The following is a 22522-nucleotide window of genomic DNA, read 5'->3' as shown; positions in this document are numbered from 1 at the left end:
GTCTATCAGTGCAAAGAACAGAAAGGTTTTTTTTCCCCCAGCATACCAGCACCATAAGGCACAACAAATCTTTACCAGCTTTATTTACTGCACAGGCAGCACATCCCATAGATCATGTCAATTCATTCACTTGTTCTAAGAGCCATGGAATTAGGGATGCAACTAACAAATATTTTCATAATCTATTAGTTGGGCCGATTATTTTTTCGATCTGATAAAAAACCAATATACAAATGTTTAGCTTATTTAAAATAATGAACTGGGTGTTAAAAACAAACAGCAAAATAAAAAGCTTAAATTTGACATTAACATTGGCATTTCTCTAATCGCCTTCTTATTTCACTATGACATAATAAAAGCTATATTTTAAAAGGTAAAGAAAAAAAAAAAGCCTAAATATAAGACTACACTAAAGTTTTATTAGCAAATATTAATTCACATGTAAATATTTTTCATATTTAATAAAAACCGATTGAGAAAATGCATTTTCCATTTATTTACCAACCTGCCCCTCAAACATGCTACTCTGCCCCCTAGAATTACCAATGCATCTCCAGACTCCCTGTAGAGGCAGCCGGTGGGTGTCTGTGCGATGCACGTAGACAACTTCTGCTGCTGCCTGGCACTTCGGCCGGGCTTGTATGACTGAGCACCGGAAAGTCAGTTCCATCATAGAAGCGCCGGTGGAAGTGCCCAAGAGGCAGCCAGAGAGGAGGATCCAGGTAGCGCATATGGTACACCGATCGATGATTATTATTGATTTTATTGATTAGTTGTTGCAGCCCTACACACATACTTTCTGCAACCTAAGGTCTGAACACGAGGCGATAGTAGCAATCCAATGTAAGAATATACAGCGCTCACACTGGTAAGTGCCCGTGTGGTTGTCAGCTAAAGGAATAGAGGAATTAAGCATAACATGTTCAGACCACCAGCAATGAAAACTGAAGTACAAAGCCTACATAAATGTCCGTTACAGCCCTTTCCGTAGACACCTATTAATATGCCTACTAGAACTTTCTGAAAGGCAGAAAAATAAACTTCTCCTCAACCAGCTTCAGAAGGACTCAGCAATATAACATATCTGAGAGGTGGACGTATGCATGCATCCAAAACCTACTGTACTGGAAAACTCAATGTCTCCTGTGAGAAACTTAATATGCTGCTGGACTAGGTTGGATGAAAAACACAGCAAAAGTTAAGTGATGTGTGAAAATTTTCCAGGTCTATAATACAAACAATTATGCAAAACACAAAGCAAATAAATCCCTAGAAAACCTATACTTTTGGACCATGCAGAACAAGGAAGCGGGTTAATACTGTTTGAAATCAGACATCAGGTATACAAACAGGTACCCAAGATATTATATATATGAAACATTTTATTGGGACAACACAGGAAGTCTCGCAGTCGCACTTTTTGGCTTAAAATAACCAAAAACAGCAAATCATTGCATCACCTGGCATACTTGCCACATACAATTACCAGGTTTGCGAAGGCAACTGTAAATGCTTGTCACATTTTAAAAATGAGTGTCCTGGCACCACTGTGTTTATCACATCACTTTGCATAAGAACAGGATCTACGTGGAACAGCAAGACAGCAAGAGCATTCTGAATCTCTTTATACAACCTATAGAACTTTTTATTAGACTTGCACATTCAGACTCGTACAAATTTCCATATTTCGTCAATTTGTACGAATCTTCAAAAATGAGGCAAAACCCTCCACAAACCGGAAAGGAAGACATTTTCAGTTGAATTCTCTGGACAAGTTTACTCCCACTCTCTCATACATGTTCTCTTGCATTCACTCTCAATGCCTCCCTACTTTCTCAGTCGACTGCTTCTGTGTCTTGTAGCTCCACTTCTTCTGTAGCATTTTCTCACTTCCATCTCCTTTGTCCGCATCTCTACAGAGATGACCTCCCAGTGAAAAGTAGCGGAGCTTCCGGTAACATCCACCACAACTGGAGGATCGGGGGGGGGGGGGGGGGTGTTTGAGAGGCGTGCTAAGAAGCTCCACCAGTTTTCCCTAAGATAACCTCCTGTGAACGTCTGCAAGAATGATCAGAGTATATTGCTGGAAGTGCCATCATTTTTGCAGAAGTTCACCGAGAGGTTATGCCCACGGAGATACAAAGAAAAAAAACGGAAGACAGAAGAACAAGGCGTTCAAAAACATGCTAGAGAAGAAGCGGAGCTGAGAGACATGGACGTGGTTGGAGCAGGTAGGGAAACATTCAGAGAGCGTGAGAGTGAATGTGAGCGTTGGAAAATAATTCCATTCCCGAATTTAAAGTAGCCCCGATTTTTGTCCAGAACGAATGGGCAGGAAACGGAATTTGAATGGGCCAAAAAAAATGAACCAAATTTGCACAGGTCTATTTTGTACTGAGATTTTGGAATGTAAAAACAGGGCTGCTTAGGACATCTTTAATCTACAAAAATTATGCAGAACCCCGTCTGTCTTGTAAACAATGCAAATTACATAATCTGTGAGTCAGAAATTTGTTATTCACTCTCCTAGCTATATACAGAGACCTAATGCAACACATACCATTTAACTAGTAGACTTCGCATCCAATTAAGTTTCCCTCATTAAGCAGAATTTTTCCCCCCACAAAAAAACCACGTCAAAAGACAATATAATAGAGTTTACAAGACAGCTGACTATATGATTAAAAAAACTGAACAAAGTACATCTGACACTTTAAGGAGCCGCATACATTTTCTGAAAACCAAATTTAAAAGCCAGAATGTGGATGTTAATTAAATTATTTCAAAGGTGAAAAGGGACAACAGAAACTTGTGTATGTCGTAGCATTTTTTAAAAAGGCTCTCCTGTTTTTCAAAATATAATTTGTAATAAAAGTTAACCCTGCCTACCATGAAAGCCATAATGCAATAGGTGTAATGCATGTTTAAATACATTCAAATTATGCAACCAGATAGCCTTTTAGACCATATGAGGAAAGTATTGGAGGAGGTAAAGAATGTCTTGAATAGAACATTTAAACTAAATGAGCTGTTGCACATCATTACATAAAGCATAGCAAACAGAAGAAAACAATACAGATTTCACAAAACTTCAAAGACAGAATTTGCATCTATTAATTGGCATTGTGATTATTAAAGTGTGTGTAGAAGTCACACACAAAAAAATCAAGATACCGAATGGAACGGACAGGTTACAGAAGCAACAGGACCACAAATCAGACAACAGAGTCTTCAAAAGCCGTATGACTGATTTACACTAAAAGTAACATTGCTCCAAGTGACCTTCCTTTTCAACATCTTCTCTTAAATTGTATAAATATTTAAGTTATGTAATTGTCTCATGTTTATAGTGCTACATAACTGTATAATGTACTTGAACTGCATGTCATTGGGCTGTTAATAGCGATTAGTAGCCACTGTATGTCATGCATAAGAAATGTGTATCAGACCTTTGGTCAGCTGCACAAACTCACATATTCCAATTTAAAAAGCAGATTCAACTCAGATATTTAAACTTTCTATCATCAAAATCATATTTGATTTAAGTGTGATGACTGGAGTAGGAAGGTTAGGTAGAAGAGCTGAACTTGGTCTTTTTTCAACCTTATGTACTATAACTGCTTTCATCATGGAGAAATTCAATCAGTGTTGATTTCACAACTATTCTTAATGGGAATCTACGCTACTATTTAGTTATTTAGTCACAATTTTGCTATTCCTTAAATACGCTTGTTACATAAACAAAAGTAAGCATGTACATACCTGTAGATTGAGGATTCCTTCTTTTTGCATGTAAAAGTGTTTCTTAAATTCATAATATGGATTATACTGATGCCATGGCTGCAGAAACTCGAACCTAAAGGAATATAAAGCAGCATAAACTACTGTACAATTTGGATGCTGAATAAACACTGTGCTTAAAACATAAGTTCTGCTTTGATAATGTTGTAAAATTGTAGTACGGCTCACAAATACAATCAACTAACAGGATTTTGGATGTGACAGAAATCTTGGAAGAGCCTGAACAGGTCTAACCTTGTATCATTCTTTGAGCGGACGCTGGTCTCAAACTTAACTCCATTGCGAGCAACATACTCGGCTAACTTGTCAATAACGGGCTGGATATCCGGAGGTGGAGGGATGATGGCAACCATTGGTGCGACTGTGCTAAAAACATAAAGATGATTTTTCAGATGAGTATTCAGATAAACCACAAGCTGGAGACACAATGATTAATAATCAGTTAACATAAGTGATATTTAATTACTTTTTTGTAGCTGCAGATAAACTATTCTGCTAAAATTATATAATATCTGCATACTAATTACCATTATTAATACAACTTTTAAACTTGTTTCAGATATTTATGAACACTAGTAGATCCAAGTGTCATGAAAATTAAAAATTGTGCATACAAACACAAAATATATGCAAGGATTATATATTATGCAACCGTTCCATACATTTTAGGTGATTACAATTGCAATCATTCTTAGGAGTTAGTTACAACAGATAGCCCTTCAATTTTACCATAAGGTGCGTCAGTTGATGAACTTTACGTTGCACAAAAAAGCACATCCTATTTCTTGACGCATCTATAAAATTGAATAGAATGTACATGCCCGACATCTTCATAAAAAATCACTAGTACACTGTCACAAACTGCAAAGTGTTGCAGTGACCTAAAATCACTCAATACTGAAAAATTATTGTGTTTTTGGGTGTGGGTGTGTGGGTGTGTGTGTGCGCGCATTTGGAACAGTTGAAGGCAAAAAAGATTTTCTTTCAAACATACATAACTATGTATGGAAATTGGTTTTGATCTCCCCTGGGCTACACAATTTAACCTACTTTACAGATCCTTTCTATCCTTTACAGCCCCTAGTACCAGTATTCTCATTATTAGGGCTGAAACAACGAATCGATAAAATCGATAACGGAAATCGTTGTCGACGATTTCCGTTATCGATTAATCGAGTGATCGATTCGTTGTTGGAGCACTCGGCTCCTTTTACTTACCTCCGCGAGCATTCCCCGCTTCTGCTACACGCTCTGCAGTCTCCGCCTTCTTTTAGCTACGTGACGGATGTGACGCGCTTCAATCAAGAGTTCAATAAAGTTTTAAACTTGAAGGTTGGAAGTGGAACGAGTCCGTAGCAGAGGTAAGTGTTCTTTATGTCTATGTGCGAGTGGCTCTGTGCGAATGTGTGGGTGCACGGCAGAGTGGGGGTGGGGGGGATGCAGGGCAGAGTTGGAGACGTGCAAAGGGCTGGGGCACAGTGCAAAGGGCTGGGTGCAAAGTGAGTGGTTTAGGTATTAAAACTAGTTTGATAAATATTGTGTTTGGGTTCTCGTAACAAAATAAGAATGTTAATGTAAATTTTAAGTTTTTTTAACATCCAGTTCATTAAATTTTAAATAAACGAAAAGTTTGCATTTTTTTTTTTATCCGATTAATCGAAAAAATAATCGGCCAACTAATCGATTATTAAAATAATCGTTAGTTGCAGCCCTACTCATTCTATATAAATCTCATGGCATTTTAATGGTTTTCAGTTAGCTATTTGTATACATGGAAATTCTCTGGGTTAGTGCTACTCATCCCTGGCCATGCCAACTCTTAACCAATTTAAATGAGATATGGGGCTAAACACAAACCACACTCGCAAAGTAATTTCCTCAGAAGAGTTAAGAGTTCTGGTGAGCCAGAGACCTTCCCAGGAATGGTTATTGGTTTGTCACTCTCTTTATAAGAGCTTCATTGTACAAATAATTTTTACTTACATGTATAGATTGCGGGCAGTATATATACTTAATTATGGAACCTCAACTGTATAACTAATTACCAATACATTGGTGGACATCAATGTATTTCTTTTTAAACCAACTGCAATGAATTTTGGCTAGACCAATCTGCAACACAAAAGCACTCTAAAGCTGGGACTGGTAAACTCCATAATTACTGTTACGCTAACAAAGCAGAATACTTTCCCGAATATGATGCAGCCACTCTAGCACAAGAGTTTAATATTTAATATTCCTCGCAGTTCATAATATGTTTCTCTGCCAGCGTGTCAGGTTTATTCAAAAAGTATATTACTGTGAAGAAGTGATACCCTTCTCATTACTGTACAATATTTCACCTTCTTGTTAAGCAGCATATGAATTAGTGATGCTATGTGAAAAAAAAATAAAGATGTTCTTTCTGTTCACCCACTCTTATACACGGGCTGTGTGAAAAACAATCTGCAACCTAACAGAGAACTTAATAGGGAAGAATCGTGCAGATCACAGAGGAATAGGGCTTATCGGGGGAGATCTCTACCCCATCCAGAAGGAACTGTGTCTCCCTAAAAGGGGGTTTTGCTACACACCAGCAGTACCATGCAGTATGAAGCTGTAACAAGACTATGTAAGGAAGGATTTTTGGTAACTCTACCCCCAGGGGAAAAAAAAACGAAAAGTGATTTTTGTGGCAATGTTTAAGTGGTCTAGGCATCACAGTAACTAAATAACTGTTCCCGGAGATTGGACAATTCCACCGGTTGCTATGATGCAAACTTTCCACCAGACTCTTTGAATACCTATTCAGGGAAGACAGGCAAAACAAATTACAAATAAGCCACTTACCTTAATGAAGTGCCTGGTAGTGCTTTACTGTTTGCATCACTATTAATTAAAGATGAAGGTGGAGATGTGCCGGACTCTGGCGCTACAGCTGTTGCTTGTGAAGTCCCGTAGCTATTGCTAACTTCCACTCCTGGAGGTGGCGGTGCAAGACAATATGACCCATCTGGCAGCATGTAGTAATTGTAAAAGGCATTTGTCACAGTTGCTGGAAAATAAAACAAATCTCACATTAGAAAAGCAGTACATGCCTCGGTAAGACACCTTGTAACGCCAAAAGTTAGCACTATACTTTAATAAATAGTATTGATCTGCAGTTATGAGTTTTATTTTAAAACAGTTACGTATAGAAACCTTCTTGTGGAAGCAAGCCGCACCTTAAGGTTAGACAGAGGATGCTAAATAATATATGTTAAATACCGACGTCTGCCAAGTGATTGTGATTAAAAACAAAATATAAAAAACATTTCTAAATTATAGTAAACATAAATGCATAATAAGCATCACAATGTACGTCAGTCCGTTCAGCATGATTTTAGTAGCAGCTTCTATGATATGTTCACAAGCCACAGAAGTTATTAAAAATGTACCTATTGCTAACAGTACATAAAATGTTACACACTTTGTGAGGGAATTAAAATACACCGATCAGCCATAACATTATGAGCGCTGACAGGTGAAGTGAATAACACTGATAATCTTGTTATGTCACCTGTAGGTGGGTGGGATATTTTAGGCAACACGTGAACAAGCGGACGTGTTAGAAGAAAAAAAATGGACAAGTTAAGAATCTGAGCGACTTTGACAAGGGCCAAATTGCGATGACAATTCCACTCTGTAAGAAAGCATTCAATAGCCTGCCACTGTTCCTATTCAGTAGGCTAAAACATAATATGGGTGGAAAAACCAAAGAAAAGCTTTAGTGTGGGTTTCACCCATGCACCCAGCACGAAGATAATGAAATGCAACACCTCTTGATCCAGGGAATTAATGTTACGACCTGCGGCATAATGATCATGAAATCCTTGCTAAAAGTGAAGAAACTAGGTAGATCTATGTAAAATTTGCAGATGTAATGGATACGTAGTTACATAAGGTTGAAAAAAGACCTAAGTCCATCAAGTTCAACCCTTCTACCTAACTTTCCTATTCTTGATCCCCTTAAAAGAAGGCAAAAACCCCTAATTAAGCTACTTCGAATTCTGCCATCAGGGGGAAAAAGAAAATTCCTTCTTGACTCCAAGAGGCAATCAGATTTCTCCTTGGATCAAGAAGCTCTAAAATATTAATGTTATTCTATTTATATCCCAGTATGTCATGCCTAAGAAAATAGAGACCCCTTTTGAAGGTATTTAATGTATTGGATAACACCACCTCCCCTGGAAGTGAATTTCATACCTCTATCGTCCTCACTGTAAAGAATCCCTTCCTTTGTCGTTCTTTGTATATTTCTGTTAATGAACAGGTCACTGAAGAGCTCTTTATATTGGCCCTGCATATAATTTATATAATGTTATCATATCCCCTCTGAGATGCCATTTTTCTAGCGTATATAATTTTAACTTTTTTAGTCTCTCTTCATAACTAGTATCTCCCAATCCCCTTATTAATTTCGTAGCCCTCTAATTCGATAATGTCCTTTTTAAGGACCGCTGCCCGAATACATACACACACATATATATATATATATATATATATATATATATATATATATATATATATATATACACACATACACACACATACATATACACACACACAGGCCACTTTATTATTAGGTACACCTGTTCAATTCTTTGTCAACACAAATAGCTAATCAGCCAATCACATGGCAGGAACTAATGCATTTAGGCATGTAGTAGTGGTCAAGACAACTTGCTGAAGTTCAAACCAAGCATCAGAATGTCGGAAAAAGGGGATTTAAGTGACTTTGAATGTGGTATGGTTGCTGGTACCAAACAGGCTGGTCTGACTTTCAGAAACTGCTGATCTACTGGGATTTTCACACACAACCATCTCTAGGGTTTACAGAGAATCGTCCAAAAAAAGAGAAAATATCCAGTGAGCAGAAGTTGTGTGGATGTAAACGCCTTGTTGATGTCAGAGGAGAATGGGCAGACTGGTTCAAGATGACAGAAAGGCAACAGAAACTCAAATAACCACCCGTTACAACCAAGGTATGCAGAATACCATCTCTGAACGCACAACACGTCGAACCTTGAAGCAGATGGGCTACAGCAGCAGAAGACCACACCGAGTGCCACTCCTGTGAGCTAAGAACAGGAAACTGAAGCTACAATTCGCACAGGCTCACCAAAATTGGACGATGGAAGTCTTGATTCCAGCTGCGACATTCAGATGGCTGGGTCAGACTTTGGCATAAACATGACAGCATGGATCCATCCTGCCTTGTATCAATGGTTGGCTGCTGGTGGTGATGTAAAGGTGTGTGGGACATTTTCTTGGCACACTTTGAGTCCCTTATTACCAATTGAGCGACAGCCTACCCAAGTATTGTTGCTGACCGTGTCCATCCCTTTATGACCAGTGTACCCGTCTTCTGGTGGCTACTTCCAGCAGGATAATGCACCATGTCACAAAGCTCCCATCATCTCAAACTGGTTTCTTGAACATGACAATGAGTTCACTGTACCCCAATGGCCTCCAGTCACCAGATCTCAATGCAATAGAGCACCTTTGGGAGGGGATGGAACGGCCGATTTGCATCATGGATAAGCAGCCGACAAATCTACAGCAACTGCGTGATTCCATCATGTCCATATGGACCAAAATCTCTGAGGAAGGATTCCAGCACCATGTAGAAAGTATGCCACGAGGAATGAAGGTAGTTCTGAAGGCAACATGGGGTCCCAACCTGGTACTAGAAAGGCGAGTTTTGATCTTCCCATAGATATCAAGATCTCCTTGATATAAGTAAAACACAATGTCTAGGCATTTACTGGGCATAATGCTTAAGTTCTCCAACAAACAGTTAAACTGGAAAACGAGATCTTCAGCTCTGCATTCTTTGAAAAGAGAATGTGTGTAATTTACATTTCAAAGCATATGACAACAGCAAGTACACTGGAAATGATAAGACATTTGCTGTATATTTACAATGAGTGGTGCCATATATTTACCATCTCTTTGAAAGAACTTCCTTCCCAAATTTTTAGTTTAGAAAGTAAATTGATTACATAATGAGCGAAAGGAACAACATGTTCACTTTCCTAGGCAAAAGGAGGGGGCACAAGAGCGTCAGTCTATTGTAGTAGTACTGTAGGGGAAACATGGCACTAGACAACATCTCTAATATTACCTCACAGGGGGATTAAAAGTGGCATTGATTGTGCCATTATTTTCTCCTGGCCCCATGGCAAAAAGATCATGCTTCCAATACCTGCATACATGTTGGAGACATACGGACTATATAAAAAGTGGAGTAAGGGGTAATAGCCACTTTTTTGGGATCCTTGGAATTCTCTCATATTTTACAGAGAACATTAAAGTTTAAATTTATGTTTGGACTCTCTGAAAATACGGTGTAGCTATTGATTTGCACCACATTTTATATCAGATGATCACCTGGAGAAGTGGAATGATGATGCCGCCACCAAATGCAGGAAGCTGAACATTATTCTTTCCGTGTTCTCGCGGTAAAATCTGCTTGCTTTTACTCAAAATCATTGTTGAATAAGGTGCAAACAGAGTCACTCCCTACTTTAAAAGATCCCAAACTTAAAAATGTGTTTACACGCGAACCCTTACAGAGGTAAGGCTAAGTAGACAATACATGATCTTCTCTCACTATGTCTAATCATCTCCCTAAAACTGATGATCTTCCATCCACTGATCACATAATTTAATTCCTTCAGGCTTTGTTGTTATTGTGTCAACACAAAAGAAGAGGAAAGCGGTTTTACTGTTGAGGCTTGCCGTTAACTTTATAATGATCTTTTCATAAATATTGCCATTATGTTAACACTGACTTGTAATGTTTTCATGTTGCTCTCCAAATATATCTGTTAGTGTGCTCAAAAATTCTTAGATTACATATGAAATTCATGTGGTGCAACAGCAAATGCGAGAGGCAATATATATTTTGTTCATAGGATGAATGGCAATGTTTTAGAAAATAAACCATTTTAATGATTTAGAAATATAGCTTAAATAAGAGAGAAGCTTGGCAATACAGAGATCACCACTCTCCATTACAGACAGTTGGATGCCACCATTCTGTATACCAGGATAATAATAAATTAGATTAAAAGTGGTTTCTATGAAACAAATAGAATGCCTGGAAAATGACCACTTCTAGAATTATTAAGAAGGGCTGGCAGCAGGTGTCAATACTATCCAAACAAAAGGAACTATGCACTTATAAGACTTTGTAACACCGAAGCAGCAATTTATTATTAAAAGACTTCAGATCTATTTTTCAACCGGCGCTGCCTACACTGCTAAATGCTTCACACATTATATTCGTGCCATTGTTTGCATTCATTAGGCCGGAGGAAGGATTTGAAGGCTCTGGCACAATGCGGGGAAGGAAAGTCACACAGCCCTCTATTTGAGCAAAAAAAAATAATTTCATTAATCATGTGCAGGCATCTTAGAAAGCTCAAGGTCACATTTACTACATGGGATGCACTTGGTCCTTGCGGTCTTAGGATTCCTGGAATGAGAGTTTCATCTTTACTGGCTTCCAGCAGCCAAACAGCGGTGCGAAAATAAGAGCCCAGAGGTGGCGATACACTGTAGCTCTGGAGCTGCAGCTTCTTCTGAAGTTGTTTTTAGTTTGCATTCTTTGTTGGTGAGGCTGACAGGGACACTAATTATTACTATGATATGCGTTCAGTGACATTTTTGAGGAGGAAAAAGTTGTAACAGCACCTAGTTTGCAAGAGCTAGAAGGATTTTCAGTGTGCAGTGTTACGATGTCTATAATTAGGGGGTTCAGGATCGTTTATGCATCATATCCTGCTTCGGATGAAGTTGTTTATATGTATTATTTAGTTGTCAAATTTAACATTGGAGTACTTTGGATCGGAGCGTAAAACAAAACACAAAAGTATGCCCAAAACAAAATCTTTCAAATAAAGCCTAGCTCTCGTTGAAGCCTCTTTGGCTACACTTTGCTTGTCCAGATAGACCATCCTAATTAATCGCTTCACTTCCCTGCTAGACCCAGCTAAGCCAGGCTTTGGAAACTTCTCCCAAACACGGGTGCAGGCAGGTTTGCTACACTTGGCCCATGGGTAGTCTTTTGGGCATCTCCTTACCCTGGGAGCACAGAGGAACCTCCTCTCCCCGAGGGGAAATCTGCCTGTAGCTGCACAGGCAACCCCTTGAGTCCTTTTCAAAAATGTAATATAAAGCATCTGTATTTGCCTCCAAATAAGAGAAACTTCTGATACAAGTTGAACAATAAAACAAACACATGCAGCAAAGTGTCAAAATCCTAATCATTATGGTTTTTTCACTGAAAAGAGGGAGCTTAATTGTAAAGTCATAATCCAAGGCAAGAGAAAAGAGCCACAATAAGAGACTCAGTAGGACTTTGTATATCACTTAATATGTACTAGAAAATCTTTACTGGATACACTGCACTTCAGTTACTTAGGACTTCCTCCAAAATATGAATATTTGAATACTTTATACAATAAAAAGACTGCTTACATTGGACAGACGCACAGTCGTTTGCCAGTGATCTCGAATAAGCACATTTACTAAAATCAGTCAAGAGAAAAAGAAGGCAAAAAGAGCTTAGTGTAATGAGGCCTTTCGGCCACTGGATGCTAAGCGTCTGCAATGTTGCTGGCCAGCTACAAACCCAATAACCATTTGCAAAATGACCCATGAAACATTTCTGTTCTCAGAATAAACCAAACAACTAAACATACTTTTGCAGTAAAAATAACAGACTGAAAGCTATTTTTGTAGCAGGTCTATTTTTTTTTTTTAATTAAAAACATGTATGTGAAGCCCAGCCAGGACAAAAAAAAAACAAAAGTTCAAATTTAGGAATGGGCCAAAACAGAATTTTACAATATACAATCCATATAAATCATGCCAAGAAACCGTAACAGCCCAGCATTTAGTTGTACTAACCCAAGTTAAAACATCTACAGATTTTTGTTTGTTTAGTGGCGTCTCTTATTTTTACTCCTCATTCAGTGAAACAAGTTGTGTTCCTCTCAGATATCCTTAATTTACGGTCCTGGTGGTTGTTATAGTAACATAGTAACATAGTTCATAAGGTTGAAAAAAGACCAAAGTCCATCAAGTTCAACCTAAATACATATTGTGTCCCTACTGTGTTGATCCAGAGGAAGGCAAAAAAACCCTTATGAAGCAGATGCCAATTGCCCCATACCAGGGGGAAAATTCCTTCCCGACTCCAAATATGGCAATCAGAATAAATCCCTGGATCAACGTTCTGTCCCTATTAATCTAATATCCATAACTTGTAATATTATTGCTTTCAAAAAACACGTCCAGGCGCCTTTTGAACTCTTTTATTGAGTTTGCCATAACCACTTCCTCTGGCAGAGAGTTCCATAATCTCACCGCTCTTACTGTAAAGAACCCCCGTCTGTGCTGGTGTAGAAACCTTCTTTCCTCCAACCGTAGAGGATGTCCCCTTGTTATAGATACAGTCCTGGGTATAAATAGGTCCTGGGAGTGATCTCTGTACTGTCCCCTTATATATTTATACATAGTTATTAAATCCCCCCTAAGCCGTCTTTTTTCCAAACTAAATAACCCTAATTCTGATAATCTTTCTGGGTACTGTAGTCCTCCCATTCCCCTTATTACTCTGGTTGCCCGTCTTTGAACCCTCTCCAGCTCCACTATATCTTTCTTGTACACTGGTGCCCAGTACTGTACACAGTATTCCATGTGTGGTCTGACTAGTGACTTGTACAGTGGTAGAATTATTTCCTTGTCGTGGGCATCTATGCCCCTTTTGATGCACCCCATGATTTTATTTGCCTTAGCAGCAGCTGCCTGACACTGGTCGCTACAGGTAAATTTACTGTTAACTAAAACTCCTAAGTCCTTTTCCATGTCAGTCGTCCCCAGTGTTTTCCCATTTAATACATATTCCCAGCCTGGATTTTTCTTCCCCATGTGCATAACCTTACATTTATCCGTGTTGAACCTCATCTGCCACATCCCAGCCCAAGCCTCCAACCTATGCAGATCCATTTGTAATCGTGCACTGTCCTCTATTGTGTTAACCACGTTACAGAGCTTAGTATCGTCTGCAAAGATTGATACTTTACTATACAATCCCTCTACAAGGTCATTAATAAATATATTAAAAAGAATAGGACCCAAAACTGACCCCTGTGGTACCCCACTAGCAACAGTAACCCACTCAGAGTATGTACCATTAATAACCACCCTCTGTTTCCTATCACTGAGCCAGTTACTTACCCACATACACACATTCTCCCCCAGCCCAAGCATTCTCATTTTATGTACCAGCCTTTTATGTGGCACCGTATCAAATGCTTTGGAAAAATCAAGATATACGACATCCAGCGATGTCAACTGTGGTGCCCACAATTTCTACCCTAGGGTTTCAGAATAACCTTAATAGCACCTGCAAACGCCACTGGAACTTCAACCTACTTTGCTCTAGAGTGAAATCCCACATAAAAGACATGCGGAGCAGAGGAGGGGTGACAAAGAAAAAAAACGAACCATATGAAAGACAGCATAATGAAAACCCAACTTGCTTCCAATTCCCACGGTGACTGCTCATTAATGAGAAAAATCCTAATTGCCTGCCATATAGTCAGGCCTTCAAAGTCCAACTTACAGTCTGTAGTGCTCTCCGTTTCAGCAGCTTGAGCGGGGACGCTGCTTGAAGCATCAGCGGCCATGTTCTCACTCCGGGCTTTCAGAACAAGAGCTGCCAGAGGGTGATCTGGATCCATTACTTTTAAGGGCTGTGGATCACAAAGTAAAAGCATTTATTTACATAAGGAACCGCAATGCAATGGTGCTACATAAAGTATAAATGAAAAAAGGAGCAGCCAATGGCATTCAAATTAGAAGATGTCAAAACTTTGTATTTTCATCCCATGTCTTATTGTTGGAACAAAAAATATATAGGAAATAGTGAGTTACTAATGTGTGTTTCACTGCTAAAGTTTTTAATACTGTGGTCAAAAACTTAGTATAAAGTACATATTTCCATGATAAAGCTGTTCCATCGTTTTTTTGTTTGTTTTTTTTTATATCTAATCCTTACGGCAATGTAACAAAATGTAAAAGTCTATTTTTGCCATGTTGAAAATGCTGCAGATAGTTTAGGATTTAAACTTAAAAAAAGAGAAGACAGAAGTTACTTTATCAGGGGACAAACTATCTCAGTAAGGTCTTATGTCCATATTACGTTGTTAACTAGCCTTTAATAACATTGTGAATTAGACTTATGGTGTCGGTGCAAAATCACAATAGCTTTACTGTACTGGTACTTAAATTTCAGTCTTCACTTCTTACCTTTGTGAGCTCCTCAAGCCTGCTACACCTTTTGGAAGCAAAAAGACTTGGGTGTAGGTAATCACTTCCTTCATCATCCTCATCATCGTCGTCGTCTTCATAATCCGCAGCATTAACAAAGGACTCTAAATTGAGAAAAATCACTTTTAAAAGCAAGCCTCTGCTGTTAGAATGTAGTTACTGGCAAAGACATATTACCTTTATTGGCTAACTAAGGTATAATGGATTGCAAGCTTTCAAGACTATCTAGGTATTAAGTACTAAACAACTGAAGGTCAACATATTAACGGCACACATGGAGAAAAGGAAAACATGGGAATATAAACTCATGCTAAAACCCGACACTCTTAATTCAGACCTAAATCGGGGTTAAGAATTTATGTCACACTCTCAATGCAACCGATCTTTTACATGGACACTAGCCCACTAACATAATACATTTGCATTTTCTTTTAACATCACTACACAAATGTAATCTCTAATCACAGTCTTTGTATCTTGATCTCGCTGCTACTGTAAAAGCGATTTGTAATTCAATTGTATAATATGCCTAAAGAAGAGGCCTAGATAGCCTTGAAATCTTGCAATTATACTCGAGTTAGCTAGTAAAACCCATCATCTTTATCAAATTTGCTCCTTAATGGGCAATGTCACCTTTACATTGTTTAATACATCCTAACACAACCTATGGCCTGATTTTTCAAATATAATTGTTTTGTACATATCTTGTTTAAAAGCAATTATTCTAATTTAACAGCATAAGGGATTTGTCAAGGAAATCCAGTCCACGGAGGGCTTATCCCAAGGAATACACAGGATGCAAGTATCATATAGATCTATATATTGCTTATTCTAGTCTAAACTAATGTTGGCTTATTTAGAAGAATGGTGAAATTTAAAAGTAAAATAGTGACTAAAATAACCTGATAAAAATGTAGTACCTTACATTATAGCTCTTGGTACATCAAAAAAACCTTCAGTTAACATACAAGTCCATTGAGGAAGCTACATACGAGAGGCGAAATGCATTAGCAAATACCGGATATTATATTTTTATATTATTATTATTATTATGTATTTTAACTTCAATGTACTAAGAACATGTAAGGTACTAGATTTTTATTAAAGTTTATTTTACACATCTTTGAATTATCCGCATCCCCTTATCTTCTGAGGTGAAAGCTGCTGATCGTTCCACCATTTTGGAGGTCATTTTGAGGAGCCTTTAAATCTACTCTATTTGCGAGTGCAATATTATGCATATAAAAGTGAAATAATTTTCTCACACTGTATAAACTATATGCTATTTATATTTTTTACATGTTATGAACTAACGTTTTACGAGGATCAAACAACCTTTCACGTTATATCGTCAGTTATTTGCCTTGACAAACATTCAGGGTTCGTCCTTGTTTCTGCTTTACCTTTAACAACTGCATAAGTACTGATTTGAATCATTATTAGTAGAACATTTTAAGTAAGCTTTCAATGACATTTCCTGCTAAATGAACACAATTCTGTGCCTGACTCATAACAAAACAGGCCATCAATCCAGGACAGTTAAATTACACAAAATAAAACATTATGGCAGGGAAAAAAAACAAACAAACAAAAAAACAAACACCACATACTTTTCTTCTCATTTTGTTTCTCTGACAGCAAGGTGTAGCGTCCCTCCTTCATTGCCTTCAATATGTGCTTGTAGTAAGGGTTGAGGTAATGATCAAATCGCAGAAAGTCAAACTGGGAGTTCCGCGCCTGTTTAGCTTTTAGCATGATCTCAAACTGAGCACCCTGCTTGCTGACAAAATTTGCTGTACGCTCTATAATAGCATGCATTTTTGCTGTTGGTGGCTGTGAAAAAACAAACACACAAAAACAGAGAAAGCTATAAAGCTTCTGATTATTTCAGCATGTATGGCAATTCGAATCCTACAAATATCTTTAATGCCTTCAGTCCCAGGGGGGTTCCGTTCTTTAAGTTCCGGAGCTATTTTGCCATGCGAGTTTTATTAAGATTCCCCTTTTCCCAGGGAGTCAAATGACAGCCTGATGTCCCTTCCCTCTCAAGACATTCAGGGGACGTACCTGTACGTCCTAAAGGACTTTATTAGATGCTTTTCTAGGAAGCACCATAGGGAACCTGAAGGGATTTAGCAGATACTTTATTGTCAAACCAAAATAGAGGTTTAATGTTAAAGGGCACTTTTTGGGGAATAACTAAATAGTTTTCTCTCATCAATGGCGTTTCATCCCAGTAAGACAGTTAGCAACTTTTTAAGTGTCTAACAGTCAAAAATGTGTAATCTGGAATTATTTCAAGAACATTACAAAATTTACGACCAGAAAATGACAGCTTTATCCCAGTGAAAAAACAGTATAGATGATTACAGCCAAAGCATGTCCCGTGTATAGATTCATATGTATGTCACATACCAGTTCTGCATCAGGAGGAACATTCAGTCCATCCGGGGCAATAAATGGTTCCTCGTTATCATCTGTATCACTTGATTCTGGAAGAATATGAGTATCATTTTTGCTATTCTATAATAATATTTTTACAGAAAAACTTCTCTACAAATGTCATTTAAAGACAATACTCACTAACAACCCATAATACACTTAGAATACTGCAATGTGAAGTATTATTGTGAAGAGTGTTACTACATAGTTATGATAGAAAATGATAATACTAACTACTACTTGCAATAATATGTTATCACCGATTACCTAAGGACTAACCTGCATGAACACACTCGCAAAAAATCATTTTAAAGTACTGGTGTTACCAATCACTCAGTTGTTATGAAACATTCATTAAAACATTTAGATTGCCAGACAGCTCAATGCTACCTGAAGCAAAAAATTTTACTTATAAACAATGACTAATTGGATGGCACAAGCAAAGGTAGTGTGGAAACATGACATTTACAATTAAGCGAGGCACCCTGAAACAGCAGGACTACATATACAGCCTGCCAACATTCCTGATATTGGAAGAGTTAAAAGGAATATTAAAAGCTGCTGGGAAATACCCTCTTAGACAAGTATGTGGCTTATAATTCTACTTAAATGTCAGAATTAAATTGGAAAACTATTTATCGACACAACGTGTCAGAAAAGCAATGAGAACCATTCCTATTCAACCATAGAAAAAATTGGCAAAAAATGTATTCCTCCCTCTTTTCCCTTATTTTTCTTTAGAAACAGATTCAGCAAATATGCTTACATTTGGCAAATGAGGAATATTAAATCTATAAAAAAAAATATTAGTACCGCTCCACAGGAAGGATAAAAATTGTATTTACTTGGGGTCAATAGAAAAATTGCTTCCAATTACTACTAATGAGACAAGAAGAAAATCTTTCAGCCTATTGACAGATAATGCACAGCCAAGGGACATTAATTGATGGAATTAGATACAAAGTGCTCAATTTCTTAAAATTGATAGTAATCCTCATTCTAAGACTGCTTTTATTATGTATCATACACTAAATGGTGGCCATGTTAGGCTGTCAGGCATTAGTCTTTGTTACGTTTGATGGTCAAATTATGCATGCTACACCATGAACCGACAGCTTTGTGATCCGGCATTCCCTTCTGGGAGACGTCACTGCTGATGCCATCAGATCCCCTGCGGGGATATCCAACTGCTAACCCTACTGGCAGATTACATACATTGTAATGGAAGTCTATGGAGATGTCTGGTGATCACAGGGTGATCAGTGCAAGGGGGATTGCAGGGACAAAGTTTCACACTCTTCCCACAAATGGGGGGAAAGTACCAAGTAGTTATAATATAGTATAGTATATAGCGATTCATGTAAAGTTTTGCGAAGGAATGGAATCTGAATTGCAGTACATGCTACTCAGTTACTATTCATAAGACTCAAAGGCATTGCCATAAATGCATTAAAACCTTTATGAAATACCCATATACCTCTGTCATCTTTGTCCCTCTGTGGCTCCTCCTCTTCTGTGGGCTGCGAAGGATCATAATAATCACTTTTATATTGAAAGCCCACTGAGTTATACGTTCCATCTTCGGCCAACGCTTCACTCAACCTCTTATATTCTTCCTCTTGAAGAAAAACCAACATCACATTAATACAATGCAACTTCAAAGGAAATAAAAAAAAAAAAAAAAGAAAAAAAAAAAGCTTTAGTGCATTTAGCAAAAAAGCAACTATAAACCATCCTTAGATTTTTCTAGGAGCCACCTACAGGAAAAAAGCAAATAACGTTCCCTGATAATTCCGTTATGTGTGCCAAGGTTCCAATTTCTAGACATCTAATATACTCGACAGATGAACTGAGACATTTAAGTTATATTTTTGCTCTTTTAGGGGTGGTGGGATGGGGAATATTCCACTGCCCAGTGAAATTCAGAGAAGCCCCAACAAATAAACTATCCTGTAGTCCACATTCAGACAGCTGTTTTCCAATCCACTGGGTACTGTCAAACAGATAATATCAGAAAGAGTGAGTAAAATAAACACAAATCATATTTGTTCAATATATTCTGTTAAGATTATTTTTTTTAGTATTGTAGATGTACCTTGCCTTGCTTCCTCTTCAAGCAAGTCCGTATGCAACGCTAAATACCTCTCTTCGTCACATAGAGCCTCTATTCGAGCCTCCTCTTCTGACAAATTGTAATTTCGGTTCCATGAATTGTGCTCAGCATCATATTCAGACAGGTCATGCAGATGACCACGTCCATCATACCTGCAACATGAATGAGAAAAATTAGTGCAATGTACAAACTGCAGTACTTTTGTGAAAGTGTCTTACCTGCCTATACTTAACTTGTAATAAACTGAATCATTAGTAACGGGCATATTTTTCCAGAATATAAGCCTTTTTCAATAAAATCAGTTAGGTCTAAGAATGGATTTATTGTGTACCCTGCTCAGAATATTATGATGTGCTAATATAACAGTTCTGGATCATAAAGTTTCACTTTTTTTGGAAGCCAATTTAGATGGCAGTTAACTGCCAAGAGGCATCTTTTGGCAGTATAAGTACAAGAGCTTACCGTATGTTTCAACCAACCAAAAATGTTTTGTACCTTTCTTTTGGGTTTGGAAACGCATATTGTTTACATTCACACGAACCCGAACACATAAATACCTATCCGTAAGGAAATTTTCTCGCTTCTTTCTGCTGGTCCGCATCTCTCAGCAGAGATCTTCGCCACAGAAACCTGGGTCCCCTGGTGGTAAAATCATGGCTAGACTCCACCGTTAGCCAAATGGCTGAAGAAATAAGTTCTGGTTACGTAGCAGAGAGACACACATACATAGCAACTGGAACATACAAGTGAAGTTTAAGGAGGCAGTAGGAACGAAAAAAAACCCCCATGAATTCGGAAGTAAAAAAAAACAACCATCTCAAGACAGATTTGTGATTTTAGATCTTTTAATAGCCACCATAATTTAAACAGCATGGATACAGAAAATGAGCTTTTACTTCTAATAAAAACCTTTAGAAAGTACATAGAAGTATTTAAGCATCTTTCCCTTAAGAATAATATGTGCCTGACACATGCACGGCTAATGATGCAAAACTATATTTCCCTGGGTTACATTTCTCCTTGGAAATGACATCCATTTGGAAAACCACAGGAGGAATGAGTTGGTCCAAAACCAAAGTTTGACTGCTACGTACTGAACAATGAACTGCAGCGTGCAACAAAAAACGTTTGCAGACACTATGAAGATCTGGTACCCTTTCACCAATACAATCGATGGTTACCACGTAACTCATTTTTATCATGGAATCCCGATGTCAAGACATCAAAAGGACACCTTAATTTACAAAACGTATAACAGAGTTTAAAGGAATCTTTGCTCTGAATGAATAGGCTGCAACAAAACTGCACATTGACAACTGTTTTCTCATTGCTGAAAGATTAATAGAAAAAGGAGAGAATTAAAAATACAGATGCGCTAGTCCAGAATGGAATATTAAACCTTGATTTTGGTTCTAGAAGTACTTAAAAATAAGTTACTTTGAACTGCTAAATAAGAGACAACCAAAACGCAGAACAAATATTCAAATAAAATCTTTTCCAAACGTAAAACCTCATTTCTTTGAAGAGCAGACAATCTTAATAAGACTCCAACTGAGGTCTACCCCGGGTTTGAAAAACACCAGTAGTCAGGATTTATATGTCACTGTTGATTTCTAACTTTTAAAAATGTTATACAGAGCTCAGCGGATTCATTTCTAAAATTGCTGTCTTGAGGAACATATTTCTACATTTGAATTTGGCTCTGGCTCATATGCGGTTTTATTACATAACAAACGCAAGCCAGCTATTCCGCATTTTAATTTATATAAAAAAAAAAAGCCAGTAGACATGTTGATGACCAGATCTGGCTCAACGCATCATCGGTACTGAGGATATCCTAGGGGCCCTTGTTGGCAGAGGCCTAGAATCCCTCATGCATTTTAGGGGATATCATTGGCCGAAGATCTTATGTACTTCTAGGCAATTATGGTCAAACGCATCAACTGCTGGTCTTTTTACACAAGTGAACGTCACTGATGAGTGAATATATTAGGAAATTAAATGCTAACAGGAATACAAAGCAAAAATACAAACTTCAGGTTTCTCTACAGTCACGTACAGAGGTTTGGATTTGAAAAAGATTCCTTTACACATCCCTATTCCCATTGGTATACAAATAAAAACAATTAACAGGCTTCCCGAAGATATTAAGAAAAGAGAGTCAGTCCCTCGATGAAACCTTCCTAAGAGTGAATAGAATCAAACAAAAGCACTTAAGGATAGGTCAGTATGCCTAAAGCATAGGGAACTCTGGCACTCAAGGGGGTTCAAAAGGCACGCAAGGGCGTGGATCCCATTTCCTGAAAATGTATATGTGCTATGCCATGTGCCTGGTCGCAAGCGTCCTTTCTAAATTAAATTGGTTGACTAATACAGATATATTCCTTTCATACAACATTAACAGCTAAATGGGCACAATTCAAGTGGAAATTATAATTTCATGCAAGAACAAAAAAAAAACCCAGTAAAGAATACAGGTGTTCTTTAACACATAACAGCATCATTAAAGACACACCTCAATGTATTCTTTGCCACAGCTATGTAGAGAGCTGTGTGAAATTTTGCTTGCAGTATACACACACACGTGTGTGTGTGTGTGTGTGTATATATATATTATATATAATATAAATTTGCACAATATGCATATTGCCACTACTTTCTACAGCCCCCATTAAACCAATAAAAAGGTCCAGCTTTACAGGCTTTTTTTCTTTACACAAGTATAAGCTGGGCTGGATTTTTAGTACCGAGTTTATATATATATATATATATATATATATATATATATATATATATATATAT

General features: G+C 37.7%; 1 protein-coding gene across 1 annotated transcript in view; it reads right to left on the bottom strand.

The window, feature by feature from the left end:
- LOC149289167 (uncharacterized) overlaps window positions 1-22522 on the bottom strand; it is a 97798-nt gene that overhangs the window by 28627 nt on the left and 46649 nt on the right. The window contains exons 3-11 of the mRNA XM_089491045.1: window positions 19703-19872; window positions 19085-19225; window positions 17581-17657; window positions 16776-16998; window positions 15145-15269; window positions 14459-14588; window positions 6631-6835; window positions 4036-4167; window positions 3763-3856 (exon numbers count right to left, since the gene is read on the bottom strand). Of these exons, the coding sequence (XP_089347171.1) occupies window positions 3763-3856; window positions 4036-4167; window positions 6631-6835; window positions 14459-14588; window positions 15145-15269; window positions 16776-16998; window positions 17581-17657; window positions 19085-19225; window positions 19703-19872 (1297 nt within the window). The remainder of the gene's footprint in view (window positions 1-3762; window positions 3857-4035; window positions 4168-6630; window positions 6836-14458; window positions 14589-15144; window positions 15270-16775; window positions 16999-17580; window positions 17658-19084; window positions 19226-19702; window positions 19873-22522) is intronic.

This window comes from Sceloporus occidentalis, unplaced genomic scaffold, assembly GCF_023333645.1.
Source record: "Sceloporus occidentalis isolate IW3139 unplaced genomic scaffold, rSceOcc1.0.p SCAF_48, whole genome shotgun sequence".
In the NCBI taxonomy this organism is placed as follows: domain Eukaryota; kingdom Metazoa; phylum Chordata; class Lepidosauria; order Squamata; family Phrynosomatidae; genus Sceloporus; species Sceloporus occidentalis.
Note: the sequence above shows the minus strand (reverse complement) of the source record. Positions and strands in the feature narration are given on the sequence as shown.